We start from the raw sequence: 18,719 nt of genomic DNA, 5'->3' as shown, positions 1-18,719 counted from the left end.
AAAACGGACAATTATAAATCAGAGACATCCTGCAGGGGAGAAGGAGGGAGAGGCATCAGAGTGAGAGAGGGAGGAGCACAGGGGACTGAGGTGATGGTGCACGGGTGCATTGGTGAAGGAAACTCTATACCTGAGGGGGTGTGAGGAAGCAAATATTGTTTAAAAATGAATAATGATGAAAAAAAAAAACTCGATGTGCAACCTAAAAACATTCTTCACCTGTCAGGATAAAGAAAAGACAAAGGCGGAGACCGCTGTGATAAATGAGTCACATTGTAATTGAACCAGCAGTAAATCTAACTTGTCCTCCCAGGGAAAGGACATTTACTGCTAGTTGATATCACAGTAAGGGGGAGGGCAGTGCTACTTTTGTAGGCTACATGGGTGATTTTCAATCCAAATGACTTAAATGTCAGAGGTGATGAAGCACTTTCTACTTGAAACCCTGTACCCTGTCCTTGGTTGACGGCTGTCTGAATAGACACAATGTTCCAAGAACACTGACTTGAGTTACCTTAAGAGACTGTACAGTCCCTTAAAAGTACAAATGTGAAAGCCTAAGATAGGAAACCTTGTAGTCAAGGATGGTGTAGGTCTGGTCCCACCAGGAATTAAGAGAATGACAACCACCATCCTTCTCTAGTTCAGGAATGACTGAACTTCACAGCTCTGGCCTTCATTGCTGACATGGTTCATGTATTTCATTCACAAGGTAACGGCCTCCAGGGGACCCCTTAACCCAGTGACTCTCAACTCAAAACTGTGTAATAATAATAAGATATGAGTTGCCTTTTTAACTTTTAACCTTTCTTAACTCTCATTCTCTCACAACTTATAATGGAGTTTTCCAAAATTACATAATGTGTCACTCTACTGGCTAATGGAATGTGTTTTAAAAATTTCTCACTTTTAATTTCTAATATTCTGAATGTTCCACAGACATCATCCATATAAACAAAAATACTTAATAGTATTTAAGAATGCAAAAGGGTCCTGACACCTAAACATTTGAGATCCCCCCTTCCTTAACCTAACTGCTTCAGATAGAGTTGACTCCCCTCCTCACTGACATGGACTCTTATAAAGCAGATATTACATCTCCTGATCTCCACTAATTCCCTGCTTTTCCCCATCCAAAGAAATGGTAAGTCTTATTTGTCTGCTATCAAAGATGCCTTTACAAGGAGCTCACACCAGTGTGCTCCCTGCTGCCACCAGAACACACTCAGTGATCACGCTACTCAGAGCAATCTCCTTCAACAGTTAGGAGAACTATGAAAGAGACCATACTTAGCTGATTCAGCCTATGGAGGACTCATACCTGGAAACTCCATGGCTGGAGGGGACTAGAGAATTAGGCCCCAAGTTTACAAGGTAATTTTTGACTCCTCAGAATGAAAGATTTATAAGGAGAAAGCATTCATTTTCCCATAGAGAAATATATAAAGGTAACAAGAAACTCAAGTACCTCTTTTCATCAGATATGGAAAGCCTGAAAAATTAGATTTTCTTCTAGACTTCTGGGAATGATAATCTGAAATATTCTCACCAAAGGGCTTTGCACTGTCCACCTAAGAGGAAAGGAAATAAATAGGACTTGAATCTACTTTTGCTACATTACCCTCTCCTCATTAGCTGTAATGCCTCTCTCCGCCTCAGCATGGGTCAAACAGGTGAGAAAAGTTGGAAGCAAATTAAATCACAGTCTCCAAGTACTTAAGAATACTATACCCAACCTGGGCCTCTCTGGTGGTGCAAGGGGGTTGAGATGCAACCTATGAAGCTAATGGCAGCCACTGCAGCACGAGTTCAATCCCCGGCCAGGGAGAAATCCACATGGCGCAACAGACCTCTCCTGACTCGCCCGCTGCTTCCCTCAGCAGTGTATTTCTGTCAATCTGCCTGTTCTGTTCTCTACTCTGTCTCTGGTGAATCCTCTCACCCCGTGCACCTCTGGCCTGTACCCCATTCTTGTATGCATAAAATAAATAAATCTTAAAAAATATACTATACCCAACAATACTTTAAATGTTATACTCACTAGGGTAACCTGACTGTTCCTATAATCAGTGAGGCTAGAACATGAAGATGTTAGCTAAATGTTAGTGTAATGAACTAAAGTTGAACACATATTACATTCTAATCACTGGTAAGGATCCAGCCCAGTGAACAACAAATGAATTTATTTCACAATCTTTTAAAATAGGACCAATTTCCAAGTTCCTAAACAGTATGGCCAGTGTTGGCCCAGGTAGGGTTTTCCTTGAAGAGAAGGGATTATCACAGTGACACTTTAATCTTCCACATTCCCTTCTCAGGGTCTATATTCTTGAGGCAAAAAAGAAATAACAGTAGTGATTATTATGTTACTTAAGGTGACCACATCTTCCTAAAGAAAAATTGGACATGATCTGCAAACAGGTCAAAATAATTCAAATAGGGATACTTCCAGGGCCTCCCCTGGTGGTGCAGGCGGTTGAGTGCTGCACTGTGAAGCTGTCGTCAGCCTCTGCAACGCTGGTTCAATCCCAGCCGGCTGGCGAGGGTCCCACATGGCACGGCTGACCTCTCCTGTCTTGCCCGCTGCTCCCCTCAGCAGTATATTTTGTCAGTCTGCCTGTTCTGTTCCCCGCTCTGTCTCTGGTGAATCCTCCCACCCTTCCGTGCATCTGGCCTGTACCCCAGTTCTTGTATAAATAAATAAATAAATCTTAAAAAAAATAGGGATACTTCCAGAGTATCTATGACATAGAGTTGCTGGTTTTTGTTTTTTATCTTGTTAATTTATTTTTGATTGTTTTTTTTAATTTCAAGAAAACAGGTCATAATGTCACTATTCATTCTACTTTAGAAATAAATTGATTAGAATTTTAATATTCACATCTAAATTTTAATGCTTTTTCTTAAAGAATCCTGAGACACCATCAGGGAATTGGACTAAATAGAGTTACTATGTATTAAGCACTTAGAAAGGGGCTTGGCACATAGTAAAAGTATGAGAACTTGTTAAATAAAATAAATACAAAGCAAATGTCATTCTCTAAAAATTCTACCAAGATTTATTTAGTAATAATGGCATAGACTACTGATTTTAGAGAATTTTATAACAAATGGAATAAATTAGATTGTCCAATAAACACAATTCAATATTTCTATGAAGCTAGGTTTTTGCCACACATTTTTATCCAGGAAAACATGAAGAAAAAAAGCTATTCTCTAGCTTCGAGCCAAACAAGATCTGTGCTCCACTTATAAGTAGACCTTATATATGCTCATCCCAACAGCACCTTGACTTTGGGACTTAACCACACTTCATATTTACATCTACTACACAAGCATTACCCCTTCTTAAAGTCAAGTAGTTAACTTGACAAAAATATCAATAGTTAATACTCTGGAGAACAAGTTATGAATTAGAATGAGGAATAATCTTCATTAAGAATAAAAAATAGGGAGCCTCCCCTGGTTGCACAGCGGTTGAGCGCTGGACTGCGAAGCTGCCCGCAGCCTCTGCAGTGCCAGTTCGATCGCTGGCCACGGGTGAGGGTCCCACATGGCATGACAGACCTCTCCTGCCGCACCCACTGCTCCCCTCAGCAGTGTATTTCGTCAGTCTGCCTGTTCTGTTCCCCGGTCTGGTTCTGGTGAATTCTCTCACCCTCCTGCACTTCTGACTGTACCCAGTGCTTGTATAAATAAATAAATAAATAAATAAATAAATAAATCCTTTTTTTTAAATTTTAAAAAAGAATAAAAAATAGGGCCTCCCTGGTGGCGCAAGGGGTTAAGCACCACACTATGAACCAGTCTGCAGCCTCTGCAGCACAAGTTCGATCCCCAGACAGCCAGAGAGAAACCCACATGGCAAAGTGGACCCCTCCTGTCTCACCCACTGCTCCCCTAAGCAGTGTATTTCAGTCTGCCTGTTCTGTTCCCCACTCTGTCTCTGGTAAATCCTCTCACCCCCTTCATCTCTGGCCTGCACCCCAGTTCTTGTATGCATAAATAAATAAATCTTTTTAAAAAAGAATAAAAAATAATATAGAAAATGTTTTTAATGTAGCATGAACTGTATATATCACAAAATCAACCTGTATATACAGTATACAGTATAATCAACCTGTATATACAAAATCAACCTGTATATACAGTATATACAGTATAATTACATTTTTTTGGTAAAAAGTCTTGTGAGTATAAAGAGTGTAAAAATGCAAAAAAATTAAATAAATTTTTTAATATATTTTTATTATGCTGGCAAGCCTATAGTTAATTCCTTTCTTGAACTTTTCATCATTTTCCACAATCTTTTTAGTGGTAAAAATAAAAATAAATTAAGGAGACTAAGAGAACTGGTATGAATAAATTTGCCCACTATTTCCTAAGGCCTACATCTAAAATAATAACATTTCAGACTCTAAGTATCATACATCACTGCTTCTTCCTGCAGACAGCATTGTTTTTTATCTGCTTTAAAGTATGGTCACTGAAAAACAATCTCAGTAAGAGCTCAAGCAGTTTTCTTTAAAATTGATGAAGCTTTAGTTTTCTATTGATAACAGAGTATATGCCAGCCTTTGTTAAGCATTTTCTACACCTGTCAGTTCATTGATTCTTCTGGATAATGACAGGTTAGCATGTATAGACATCACCCTCTACTAATAACTTTTAAAAAATTAAAAATAGCAATGGCTGACAGTTACTGAGCCAGTTTCTGTAGGAGACATCATTATAGGGTTTCCTGACAATGACTCTAGGATGTGAACCTAATATAATAATTTATTTAATTAGCTTTAATTCCCTCTTTATTTAATATTACCCATTTGTATTTATGGCCCAACCTTCCTTTATTTCACTCCCATTCATACCCTCTCCATTCCAAAGGCTCTGAAAGATAATTTTAGGCTCACATGTCTAACTACAAACGGAGGTTTGCTTTTGAAATTATTTCTAAGGTTCAACTGAGCTGGCTGGTCCTGCAGGAAACGACTGGTGGAATGTGGAGAGGGTGCCCAGGATTGCATGCCTTCGGGCAGGCTGTCCAGATTACTCTCCTTTGGCTTCATCTTTACATTACTTAAGTGGAATTTTGATCCACAGGATGTATAAAAAGGCTTTTGTGACTTATATCTTTCTTCCTGGGGGAAAAAAAAACACAATGTTTTTTAATATGAAATTTTTGAAAGAAAAGAAAATTCAATCAGAATATAACTGTATTTAACTGGCCTTTGTTTAACCAAGAAGATGGAACATACAGGTTTGCAAAATAATAACAAGACAGGTCATTTATCTAAGTTTTTCTTCAGCTCAGCTTAATATCACACTAAGATTATAACTTGCTAATACATTTCAATTAATAACAGTGAGATTATTTTGTATTAGGAGAAAGTTGGAAAATGTCAGATACCAACTCTGCATCTCCCCAAGTCAAAAGTGGGGGGAGAAAAGAAGGGGAGAGAGGCAGGAAGGGGAAGGGAGAGGAGAGGTAAGACTTCATCATATACTCGGTTCCAGCAATTCACTCAAAGGAATTTATTATAAGAAAATAATTATGGCTGTGTATAGCTACAAAACTTCTTATAACAGTCAAAAATTAGAAACCAATATATTGGTGGTAAAAACAATTTCCTCTCAGCTCCACTGTCTTTCTATCCTCAACTTTATGATAATGTGTAGCTCTCTGCAACCTTACTTTCTGCTCTCCCAGTTGTTTCATTCAACTCCAGCACTAAAAAGCATTAAAGGATCATGCTCAGCGAAATAAGCCAGAAAGAAAAAGAAAAATACCGGATGGTCTCACTCATAGCAGGAATCTAGAAAACTTAAATAAGGGACCAGGAAAAAAAATAACTATAAGAAAGAAAATATCAAAATCAACAAACAACCATGAACCAGGGACACTCTATGGGGGGTGGGAGGTGGGGAGGGGAGGGATTGGGGTCAAAATAAGGGGGTCGCAATTGTATAGGGAATATAAAAATAAAATTTATAATAAAAAATAAATAAATAAACACACACAAAAAAAAAGCATTAAAGGGAGATCACAAGATGAGGAGGAAGGAACTCATGGCTTCCAGTTTTTCATTCTATTCCTGTCAATACCACCCCAGAAGCCATTCTTCGCCTGGTAGTAACAAATGGTTCTAATGTATAGCCTCCCCTCCCCATAATGTCAGACTAGCTCACTGTGCTCCTCTCAGATAGTCCAGCACTCATAAATTTTACTCTAGTCCTACAGGATCCTTCCGCCAATCTCCAAGATACCAGTAATGAACGTGTCCTTCCTTAGAGCCCTGAGTTCCAACTCATCAGAGACCTAACTGAATTCCTAAGGAAGCACCCAGGAAAGCAGGCCCCCACACACAGAGGTCTGGGTCCCATTTCTCTGAAGTGTCTTTCTCAAGCTTCTATGTTGTTGACAGAATCTGTTCCCTTTGTTCCCACAGCCCTAGCAAGTGAAAGCTCTTTCTTGCAATTACTATCTCTATTACTCATTATTCTCCTCCTCCTCCCTCTTACCTGTATATCCTTTTTTCTTTTTTCAACATTAAGTCTTTCTTTAAAAAATAAAATGGATTTGTTTTCCTGACTGACCCTGACTGATAAATCTGTTAAGTACCAAACCCCAGAAATGATTGACCAAACAAATTATGGTACTTCCATACAATGGAATACTATGAAGCAATGAAAAACTGCCTAGCATAAGAATACATAAGGACATGAGCACACATGCATGTTATACCAACTGGAAAAAAAAAGGTACCAAATAATATGCAGTATAGTTGATCCCAATCTTTTAAAATTAAAAGTGTATGTGTATTTGTATGTATGTATAGAATACACTCAAAAAATTAATTTGTCCATTTTGTTTATCTGTATTTTCTAATTTTCTAAAATAAAAGGGATACTTTTGTTATAAGAGAAAATAATAAAATTTCTTTTTTCAAGTTTACACTTAAAAGAGAATCTAAATTAAGATTTTGAGACAAGATTAGAATAGTGGAATAAAAGAAAGACTGAAAACTCACCATACACACAAATCAGACAAATTGCAGAAAATGGTGGGTAAGAAAAAAATTAAAAAGCAGCTAATGCCTTCCTAAAAAGCACTTGCTGGTCTCCCATTATATGAGTTATTATGCCCTGAGGCTTGATGGACTTGCACAGATTGATGACCCTTATTCAGTACTGTTAATCCACAGCCCACATTTTCACAGTATCTCCCAAAACCCCGAATTAGATTTGGGATGACAAGTAAATAACTTAAATGAGCTTTACAAATTACTTTCACTCATTTGTCATTTGTTTTAGAAAAGATTTTACATGATTACCAATTTATAGACAATAAGGGAAATCAGGACTGAATGAGAGTAAAATGGAGGTAGTGCTAATGGATGTCTCAAATTCCTGACATTTCTATCACTGGCTTCATGATTACACTTACAAGAAATCTGTTTTCATGCAAAAATGCACATTCTCTGATGGCTGTCCATGTATGAAACTCTAATTTGGGAGCAATACCCTAAAAATAAAACAGCATAAAAGAAGCAAGTAAGATTATTGGAAACAGGTTCTTTACCCATCCCATCCTAATTTGAAATATGCAAGAACCTAATTGCTCTTTTTTTTGGTTGGCATACTCCACCCACATTATCTAAAATATATACAGAATAAATAGAGAATGGAATGTTATTCAGCCTTAAAAAAGAAATAAAATCTGCCCTTTGCAACAACTAAGAACCTGAAGAACATTACGTCAAGTGAAACAAGTCACTTATCTGGGGAATCTACCAATAGTCAAACTCATTGACACAGAAAATAAGAATCATGGTTACCAGGGGCTGCAGGGTGCAGGAAATAGGGTATTATTGGTCAAAGGATACAGTTTCAGTTATATAAAATGAAAAGTTCTGAAGAGCCAATGTAAGAAATTTAACTACAATTTACAATACTACATGCATACATATATAGTATATACAATATTATATTTAATATATATTGCATATTAAATATATATAAAATAATTTACAATACTACAAAATACAATATATAATACTATATATGTAACAAGTTATAAAATTTGTTAAAAGTTTAGATTTTTTTTTTAAGATTTTTTTAATTTATTTAGGTATACAAGAACTGGGGTGTAGGCCAGAGGTATGGGAGGTGAGTGAGACAGAGTAGGAAGCAGAACAGGCACATCTACAGAAATACACTGCTAAGAGGAGCAGCAGGCAAGATAGGAGAGGTCTGCTGCATCGTGTGGGTTAGCTCCCTGGCCCGGGGTTGAACTCATGTCACAGTGACTGGCGATAGCTTGATAGTGCTGAGACTTTAACCCCTGCGCCACCAGGAAGGCCCAAGAGGGTAGATTTTTAAGTGTTCTTGACTCTCCCTTCCAAATGGCCTATGTATTTTGCATATATTAATTCATCTAATCCTAACAAAAAATCCAACAGATAGGTCCTAAAAGTGTCTCTGCTTGTAGAAGTTTAAGTAACCTGTCCAGTTAGTAATGGCAGAGCTGGGAATTGAACCCAGGCATCCTGGCACTGCTGTTAATGTAGTTAACTACTCTAAATTGAATTACAGAATTGAATGAGCTCACATAGGGAGAGGATGACAGAGTTTCTCTTTCTCTACTTACTTGCTTTGAAAAACTTGCTTTATATTTTATACCCCAATTTTTTGTTCATTAGATCAATTTCCAGACCTCATTTTTTTTGCACTTCTGTGTTTAAAAGAAAAGATCTGGGAAAACCATGAACACAGATCTCCGCTAACACAAAGATGAAGTAATTGACCCAAAGTCACACAGTCATTGAGTTACAAAACTGAATGGGTGGTGGGAATTTTAACCAAGATGAAAATGCATACGCTGTGCAAAAATGAAAAACGATGTAAAAAATATATAAAATAATTTAAAATAAATGAATAAAATAAACCCAGACAATCGGAGTCCACACTTAACAATACTACAACCGCCTAGTCGGACTGCAAAGACAGAGGGTGGGGTTCCCTATCAGTAAGAATCCACACCCTGTAACACATACTTGTCAGGTTTATATAATCTCCATTCCTGCCAATGACTGACAGGCAATAAAGAGGATGTATTTGCTTTTTCACAACAGTGCTGATCTAGCATAACAGTTTAGAGTTGCAATTTACAGGTTCTATGTTGTCTGCTCTCCTTAGAGATGAGATGATGGTGACAACATTTAGATCAATAAATTAATTTAAACGTAAGATTTTTCTAGAATCATTGCAAAAAAAATAAAATTCATTGAAGTTAATTTTAAGAGATAACATTCTTTTCTGCTTACCTCATAAATTTAGTCTTCACCTAATAAGAAAATAGATTACATTCCCCAAAATAGAGAAGTCTTGATCTCAGCATGAAAAGGGGGGACTGGAGAGGCAAGGAGAGGGTGGGGACTTTTACAGTATCCAGTGAAATAAAACAAAATGTGAAAATACAAAGAAAAAGTCACATTTTAGTGAAGGCAATATATCTAATTCTTAATGAGTTAATAAAGAAAAATAAATGAAAGAAATGGTTTGCCTGACTTGTACATGTAATTCACTCCTGCTTCCTACAATATTAATGAAAAGAAAGTGTACACAGAGCCTCCCTGGTGGCCTAGGGGTTAGGGCTCAGCACTATCACCATTACAGCCTGAGTGGATCCCCGGCCAGGCAGTTAACCCACATAGGGCACAGCACACCTCTCCTGTGTCACCCGCTGCTCCCCTCAGCAGTGTATTTCAGTTAGTCTGCCTGTTCTGTTCTCCACTTGGTCTCTGATGATCCTCTTATACGAGACCCCCCCGTGAACCCCACCCCCCCACACACCTCTGGCCTATGCCGCAGTTCTTCTACGAAAATAAATAAATAAATAAATAAATAAAATTGGACACAGAGTGTAAATAATTATGAGAGAACTAGCACCATGCAGTGACCAAAAGTATAAACGCTGAAGTCCTACAGGTCAGCACAATAATCTCTGCTCCATTGCTCATCAGCTTTAAGACTCTAAGCACATTTCTTAAGTTACCTTCACCAGCTTCCCCATCCATCAAATGAGGAAAAGAAAAATAGTCACTTCGGGTTAAGGAGGATTGTGTAAAATAATCCATGTAATGAACTCAGCACAGTGCCTGCCTCTCATGAGCACACAATGAATATCAGTTACTATGAAAACTTCAGCAATTGGCTTTATTTTGCTTTGTAGAACATTTTAAAGAAATTGAGCTTTTTAGAAACTGTTTAAAATACAATTTGTGGGAAAAATCCTATGTTGTAGAAAAACAAACAAGGATGTAAAATAATAACACATCACTAATAAAAAAATGAAAGTTTGAGTAACTTCCTTCTAAGAATTGCCACTTTATGGGCCTCCTTGGTGATGCAAGGAGTTAAGAGGCAACCTGTGAAGCTGTCCACAGCCACTGCAGCACGAGTTCAATCCCCGGCCAGGTAACTGCCCACATGGCACAACAGACCTCTCCTGGCTTGCCTGCTGCTCCCCTCAGCAGCGTATTTCAGTTGATCTGCCTGTTCTGTTCCCCACTCTGTCTCTGGTGAATCCTTTCACCCCCCACACCTCTGGCCTGTACCCCAGTTCTTGTATACATAAATAAATAAATCTTTAAAAAAAATTGCCACTTTATGTCTAACGCATGAGGTTCTTTCCTCACACTTTTTTTTTAATTTTTTTTAAAGATTTATTTATTTATGTATACAAGCACTGGGTACAGTCAGAAGTGCAGGAGGGTGAGAGGATTCACCAGAGTAGCAGAGAGGTCTGAGCGCCATGTGGGACCCTCACTGGGGACCAGGGATAGAACCAGCGCTGCAAAGGCTGCGGGCAGCTTCGCAGCCCAGCACTCAACCACTGCGCCACCAGGGGAGGCCCACTTTCCTCACACTTTTGAAGTTCTTTCTCTGATGATTACCTGCACTAATAAATAACTATAAATACAATGTTCTATGCTCATAAAGTTAAACCGTGGTGACATTTGGAAAAATATAAGAAAATGTGTTTCTCTTTGTCTTGATACTTAGCTGAAATCCAGTCCAATGTTTATAGATGGTTTTTATTTAATAGAGAATTTGAGCAAACCAAAGTTAATATAAAAAGTATCTCCCACTCTATTCTCACCAGTTTTCATCCCCTTTCAGCTTCTTAAGAGTAGTATCCTGTTAACTCAAAATAATAAAGGCAAGCATCTTACAGTACCATAGATATAAGTGACATACAAAGAATATCTCTGAGAAAAAAAAAATGGTGTCAGGGATATAAATCAAATCACCATGGATTACAAAGGGCATAAAGTTATAGGAATTCTGATTAGCACAACTTTTGGTTAATTTTGCTGCTTGAAGTAATAGAATTAGTAGCTGTCATCATAAGTATCATGGAAACATGGGTCCTGCATACTCTATTCTGCACAGTATTTTCAACAAAGTAGAGAAAATAACATTTTATTAAATAATAATAGCAATTCATGGGGGCTGTAACAGGAAAGTTGAGTATTAAGTATGCTTTTTATAATTCACAAAGATGTGGCCCTTAAAATAGAGGTCACCCAAGTAAAAAAAAAATTTCAAGAAAATTTTCAAAGTTGTTGCAGTGTTAGAAATCATCACATATAACACCAAATTGAATCTTTTGAGGGCTTCCCCTGGTGGCACAGGCAGTTGAGCAAAGCTCTGTGAGGCTGTCCACAGCCTCTGCAGCGCAGGTTCAATTCTGGCCAGCCGGCGAGAATCCCACATGGTGTGGCAGACCTCTCCTGCCTCGCCTGCTATTCCCCTCAGCAGTGTACTTCAGTCGATCTGCCTGTTCTGTTCCCTGCTCTGTCATGGTGAATCCTCTCACCCTCCTGCACATCTGGACTATACCCTGGTTCTTGTATGCATGAATAAATAAATCTTAAAAAATAATAAAAAAATCTTTTGATTTGGGGTTCTAATAATGTTCCCAAAACAGATCATCAACTGAATAACCACTGTGTCTTTTAAGATCTTTCAATAAGGGCCTCCTTGGTGGCGCAGGTGGTTGAGCGCAGCGCTGTGAAGCTGTCCGCAGCCTGTGCAGTGCCAGTTCAATCCCTGCCGGCCGCACAGCAACCCACATGGCATGGCAGACCTCTCCTGTCTCACCCACTGCTCCTTTCAGCAGTGTATTTCGGTCATTCAGCCTATTCTGTTCCCCACTCTGTCTCTGGTGAATCCTCTCACCCTCCCGCACATCTGGCCTGTACTTCGGTTCTTGTATAAATAAAATAAATATTTTTAAAAAAAGATCGTTCAATAATATCAGTCTGGGAACCTCTATCAGTTTTCCCACCATTAAATGTAGACCATAACCTGCTTTGGCTGATTTGAGAATAGTTATGAAGAAAATAAGAAAACATACATGAAAAATTGAAAGCACAGAATGAACATAAGCTAGCGTTATACTATAACTACTCTATTTCACTGTTGTTTCTACTAAAACAAAAGCTATGATCAAATAAACTGATATCAAATCTTTCAGTTAATCAGTGACCTTTTAATAATTATGGAACGGTATGACTACACCAAAGATTTAGCCTGATGAGGTAGATCAAGCGTGGGAATATACTTGGGTACTTCAGGGGGTACCTAAACAGCACTGCTAAACAGAACATCAGTGGTTGTGAACCAAGATGAAGTTACCTGCCTAAGATCAAGCCGTTTATCAGGAACAAAATGTTCAGGTCCCCAAAATTTCTCTCCCAATGAAAACCCAGCTGGGCAGCATCACTTACTGGGAACCCCGCAACTGTCTTCATGAGCACCTCTCTGTACAGCCCAGTGTGTGGGGTTGTCAGCCTGGGCTCTGGAAAAAGGAAGTCCCTTGTGTTTTCTTCATAATAGGCCAACTCTTCCCACACTAGAAAGAAAGAAGGAAAGACGTAAATGGATAAACACTTTGAAAATGATGTACTACATCCCTGGGTTTAACAAAATAAAAGCTTAGATAGGAGAGTGGGATCAGATAAAAATAGATACTGAAATCATAGCATCTATTAATCAAGAAGCAGATGACTTAGACTAATTTTTATCTCAAAGATAATTTTTAAAAGCCTTCCCAAGTCACAACAAAGGGGAAAAAAGACTGTTTAAAGTGTTGTTCCACAAAATAGAACAAAGAAGAAAATCTATCTTTCCATTCATCCATCTTTTCCTTCAACAAATGCTTTCCAGGGACATAACTTGGGCAAGCTTCCAGGGAAAGAACAGAAATAAGGCAGACAATATCCTGCTCACACAGACTCTACAGTTTGGACAGGTATTCTGTGATGTAGGGATGTTAGTGTTCCAGTGGCCCTAAGAACAGCCAGGGCTATGGTTCTCAGCAGTGCTGGTACCAACCCCAGAGACATTTCTGAACTTTGCGGGAACATTCCATGCACAGGAATCAAAGGAGCTTGGGCATTCTGCAATGCTTAAGATACTCCTGCACCAAGGATAAAGAAAAATATGGGATGATTTCACTCATGTGGACCACAGAGAAGCAAAACAAAGGAGCAGACAAAACTAAACCAAAACAAACCCTAGAAATCTGATTGCAGAATTGAGACTACTAGGGGAAGGGGGAGAGAGGTTGAAGGTGGAATAAAGCGGAGAATGGCCCAGTGGTCTACAGTAGTCTTTAGTGCTTTGGTGGTGGGTGTGGTATGGTGACATACAACTGAGGAGGTGTGACCCTATTCCCCTAAATCAGATACAGTGTTATAAACCAATGTTACCTCAATAAAAAGTAAATTAAAAAAAGATACTCCAACACAACTATCTAATGTCCTACCAGACATTCTTTCAGGTGATAAACTTTTATAATTATCTGAGCCTGGAATCTAACTTTTACATATATACAGTTTTTTTGCAAAATTTTTAAAATACTCTTAATTTTCAGGGCCTCCCCGGTGGCGCAGAGGTTGAGCCCTGGGTTGCGGGGCTGCCCGCAGCCTCTGCAGTGCCGGTTTGGTCCCCGGCCACCGGCAAGGGTCCCACATGGCATGCAGACCTCTCCTGATGCCCGCTGCTCCCCTCAGCAGTGTATTTCACTGTTCCCGGCTCTGTCTCTGGTGAATTCTCTCACCCTTCCCTGCTTCTGACTGTACCCCAGTGCTTAAATAAATAAATGAATAAATCTTTAAAAAAAAATACTCTTAATTTTCAGGAGTGCTGGTATTGTGTAAATAAAGGAACAACTGAACTCTGTTTTGTTTGTATCTTTAGCAAGACCCTTTTGGCATTTTGAAAATCATACAATTTCCCCCGTATATGAAAATAGAATGTGTCTCTGAAATGGCATAAAGAAGCATTACCATTACTTTACTTGGAAAATTTTTTAACATTGCCAGACCCCCCAAGAAATGACCAAAGTATACCAAATAACATATAAAGCCTAAAATAACACTAACATTGCAAAAGCAAGAGTGATATGATAAATACACAGCCTGGATAAAGTAGTTCCCAGGGAGGAGGCTCAATTCCAACTCACTGGCCTCTCTCACTGCTCAGGGAGTGTGCTGCCTCTAGAACAGCTGCTGCAAAACAAACACTCAGTTATTTTTGCTTTTCATCATAAAAGCAAAAATTCATTTGGGGATTCTTTCAGTTAGCAAAACAGGTATGAACATAGGTCTTTCATGAACGTGAAAGTAGGGAGTACCTGTAATACAGTATGCTCAGGGATCTTAGACATGCAACCTGAAAATGGGAAATGGTGTGACAATTTCCTCACTTATCACTAGCAATAAAATACAGCTACCTGTACCTATACTGAAACCTATAGTACAGTTTTTAAGAACTCACATTTTAGGTTCAGACAGATCTGGGTTCTATTCCTTGCTCTCCCAGTTACTATCTGTGTGGCCTTGAGCAAATTATGTAAGGACTATATTACATGTGCAAGTGCACAGTGCCTGGCATTACCTGCCATTATCGTGACACAAGCCAGCAAGGGGCCCTCTACTCTGGGACCACTATGAACAGCACATGTTTTCAGTCCTATGTTCCCATTGAAAACAAATAATATGCTTAATATGATGCTCTACACATATGCTTTTCCTTTTTTCTTTGTTTTGGCCAGTTCTCATTTACTCTTAACATATTTAATAAATTACTCTTTATCTACTCAGCGAGAATTAAAAATAAGAGGTCAGAGAATTAGAGGTGAGTTCATTTACTCTCTTTGGAGTCACAGGGATAAAAAGAGACTGAAATAGTATTCAGAAAAACAGAACGCTGTGAAGCTTCTCAATACTGTCTCTCTGGTTTGGTCATTTTCTAGAAATCCAACTGTCACCCAGCATGAAAATGTCAGCAAACCAAGGGGATGTTACAGCAAGAGCGTGGGTAATAAATAATAAACATACAAGAAGAGCAAGCTCACAGGCCAAATGAAATGTATGAAATAACTCCATGTCTTTAATAGGTTAATAGTGCCACCAATGACAACTTTTCAAAAAATGAAACAAATGAGACTTCAAGAAAAAGAATAATACTAATAACAATATTCATTCAAGAAATAGCTAAATTAATAGAGCATATCAGAATTGACAGCTGTTTCCTGATAAGGGGACCCATTTGATTCCCTCTTTACAGATAAGAAACTTGAAGCTTTGAGAGATAAAGACACTTGTCATGATGCCACCTGGCAAATAAGGATTCCACGCCAGATCATCTGAGGCAGTTCTTTCCTTGCAGCCACCTAGTATCACTATCAAAGTATAAAATCAAGCTCTAATCCAGGGAATGGGTGCCTACCAAAATAGGATTTCAGCTGTACTGAATATGCATGACTTATTCCAAAGTAAGGGTTTTGCTTAAGAGGTTAATAAAAAAGAAAGCACCACAATATCAAGCAGGATTAGGCTGCCCCCCTGTGTCCATTAGCTTTTTCTCACCTTTCTAAACTGAAGAACAGGGGGAGTCTTGTTGCTTCTAAAACAAGTAACTGGATTTCTGCATTCGACAGCAATAAAGTACAGGGCATGTTCTAAGTTCCAAGTACACCCTCAAACATAACTTGGATAAAGATCAATTTGTAATGCATCTGAAGCTGAGTAAAATTTTTGCTTTGAGCAATTCAAGTTAAATTCCACTGAAACTGAAGGATTATAGACAAAAGGAAATCAAATATAATAAAGCCTAAATTTTGCAACTGATTAACTTCCAACTTATAAGAGGGCACACAAACCCAGTTTCAGTATTTTCCAGTCATCATGGTTTTGAACAATTCTTTCAATCTTCTCACAGATAGGTTTCTGGTCAAATGAAAAACATATGGTAGTCTAGGATATCCTAAATTTTATTTTGTTGTTGTTGTTGTTTTAAGATTTATTTATTTATGCATACAATAACTGGGGTATAGGCCAGAGGTGCGGGCAGTGAGAGGATTCACCAGAGACAGAGTGGGGAGCAGAACAGGTAGATCCACTGAGATACACTGCTGAGGAGAGCAGTGGACAAGACAGGAGAGGTCTGCTCACCATGTGGGTCACCTCCATGACTGGAGATCAAACTCGTGCTGCAGTGGCTGCAGATAGCTTCATAGGTTGTGTCTTAACCCCTTGCGCCACCAGGGAGTCCCCCGTTGTTGTTGTTTTTTAAGATTTATTTTATTTATACAAGAACCGTAGTACAGGCCAGATGTGCGGGAGGGTGAGGATTCACCAGAGACAGAGTGGGGAACAGAATAGGCTGAATGACCGAAATACACTGCTGAGGGGAGCAGTGGGTGAGACAGGAGAGATCTGCCATGCCATGTGGGTTGCTCTGCAGCCGGCAGGGATCGAACTGGCACTGCACAGCCTGCGGACAGCTTCACAGCACTGCGCTCAACCACCTGCGCCACCAGGAAGGCCCGGATATACTAGATTTTACAAAGCAAGTTCTATAACATGTATAGTCAACCAATGTATATAATAAACATATGTAACCTAAACACTAGAGATATTGTGTGTGTGTGTATATATATGTGTGTGTGTGTGTGTGTATCTATTTTATGGTTGATTGAGTGTACCAAATACATAATATATATGAAATACATTTTAAAAGATATAAAAAGATACACAACAAATTGTTAATAGTAATTATTTGTTGGGAGTTACTGATGAATGTGGCTTTTGATTCTTATTTTATACAATTTTGTGTCATTTCACATTTTTACAGTGAGAATTTTTAGGTAATGGGTAACTTTAAAAATTCATGTAAAATTAAATAATAACAAAATGGGCCTATTTCTATTTTAATGCACACTAAAATATAACTTGTCTGTTAACAGTGGTATATGTTTGAACATAAAACTGGGTCAAGTAAGAAAAAAACGTATTGAATAAAAACTCAATGTCCTGATTTCATCCTGTCACTTTTATGCTGAAAAACACTCAGTGAGAATTTCTGAGAGCAGCCAGAAGACATCTGTAATCTTTCTTATTCTGCCTACCTAAGAAAATAATGACATATAAAAGTTATCTACACCTAGATCCACAAGGAATGGGGTTCTTGTCTATTTCCAGGACCTGCTTCGGTCAATGAACCAAGAGGCAAAAAAAAGAGCTACAGACTCCTGGGTTCACTCCACCCCACTGGTGGCCCTTAACCAGCAGGCATAAGAGCCTCTACAGCCACTCGGCTTTAACGGAGGTATCTTCAGGCTCACCTTCCTTCTCCCATGCCTTCTTAGGAAAACGAGAAGTTTGCAACAAAATATCAAAATTATGCAATGATTTTGCAGGAAAAAATACATATACATTGAACATGACTAATTAAAAAATTGGTTAAAATATCAGGAATTTATACCAGAATGCAATGCTAATACCAAAGCATTACTCCACAAGTAATCAAAGGACACTGACAGTCATATTATACAGAAGGAGAGAAAACAAAAAACCTAATATGGGAAAATGGAAATTTTGAAGAAGTTAATTTTAAATTTAAGGTTGTCACAATCATATGTAAGAAGAAGAGGACACACCACTAAGCAAACGCACACAGAAGAGTTTCCTCCTAAATATCATGTCTAGCACAGGGTTCAAACAGTAAATATCTTAGGATTTGAAGGTCATATGGTCAAAACTATTCAACTGTGTCACTGCAGTGTGAAAGAAATTATAGAAAGTATGTGAATGAATGAACATGGTTTTGTTCCACTAAAACTTCATGGACAATAAAATTGAAATGTCATATGATTTTCATGTTGCTCAATATTCATCTTTTAAATTTTTTCCCTAATCATTTAAAAATGTAAAAACTGAACATAGTTTGGCAGTTTCTTTAAAAGTTAAACAGAATTATAACATGATTCATCAATTTCACTGCCATATATAAATCCAAAAGAACTAACAACTTGTACACTAATGTTCATTGTAATATTTCCTAATATCCAAAGATTAGAAACAATCAAAATACCCATCAACTGATGAGTGGAAAAAGAAAATGTGATTTCTCCATATTAAAGAATATTATTCTGGGCCTCCCTGGTGGCACAAGGGGTTAGAACACAATCTATGAAGCTATCCGCAACCTCTGCAGCACGAGTTCAATCCCCAGCCCACCAGGGAGCAACCCACATGGCGCAGCAGACCTCTCCTGACTTACCCGCTGCTCCCTTCAGTAGTGTACTTCAGTCAATCCGCCTATTCTATGCCTCACTCTGTCTCTTATCCCCCACACCCCTGGCC

The 18,719-nt window shown here is 38.4% G+C and overlaps 1 protein-coding gene across 10 annotated transcripts in view; it reads right to left on the bottom strand.

The window, feature by feature from the left end:
* Positions 1 to 18,719, bottom strand: part of SPATA6L (spermatogenesis associated 6 like) — a 49,717-nt gene that overhangs the window by 17,688 nt on the left and 13,310 nt on the right. For 9 of the 10 annotated variants that reach the window (XR_005121926.2, XR_005121925.2, XM_037493424.2 and 6 more), the window contains exons 6-9: positions 12,795 to 12,919; positions 7,445 to 7,522; positions 4,911 to 5,138; positions 1,469 to 1,571 (exon numbers count right to left, since the gene is read on the bottom strand). Coding sequence is in view for 8 of the 10 variants with exons in the window: in XM_037493424.2 (XP_037349321.1) it covers positions 1,469 to 1,571; positions 4,911 to 5,138; positions 7,445 to 7,522; positions 12,795 to 12,919 (534 nt within the window). In the remaining 2 variants the exon portion in view is untranslated. The remainder of the gene's footprint in view (positions 1 to 1,468; positions 1,572 to 4,910; positions 5,139 to 7,444; positions 7,523 to 12,794; positions 12,920 to 18,719) is intronic. The other variant, XM_054689818.1, reaches the window with a different exon arrangement.

This window comes from Talpa occidentalis, unplaced genomic scaffold, assembly GCF_014898055.3.
Source record: "Talpa occidentalis isolate TD23 unplaced genomic scaffold, MPIMG_talOcc4v2.1 talOcc4.7, whole genome shotgun sequence".
In the NCBI taxonomy this organism is placed as follows: Eukaryota; Metazoa; Chordata; class Mammalia; order Eulipotyphla; family Talpidae; genus Talpa; species Talpa occidentalis.
The sequence above is the reverse complement of the archived record's forward strand: the minus strand, read 5'-3'. Positions and strand labels throughout refer to the sequence as shown.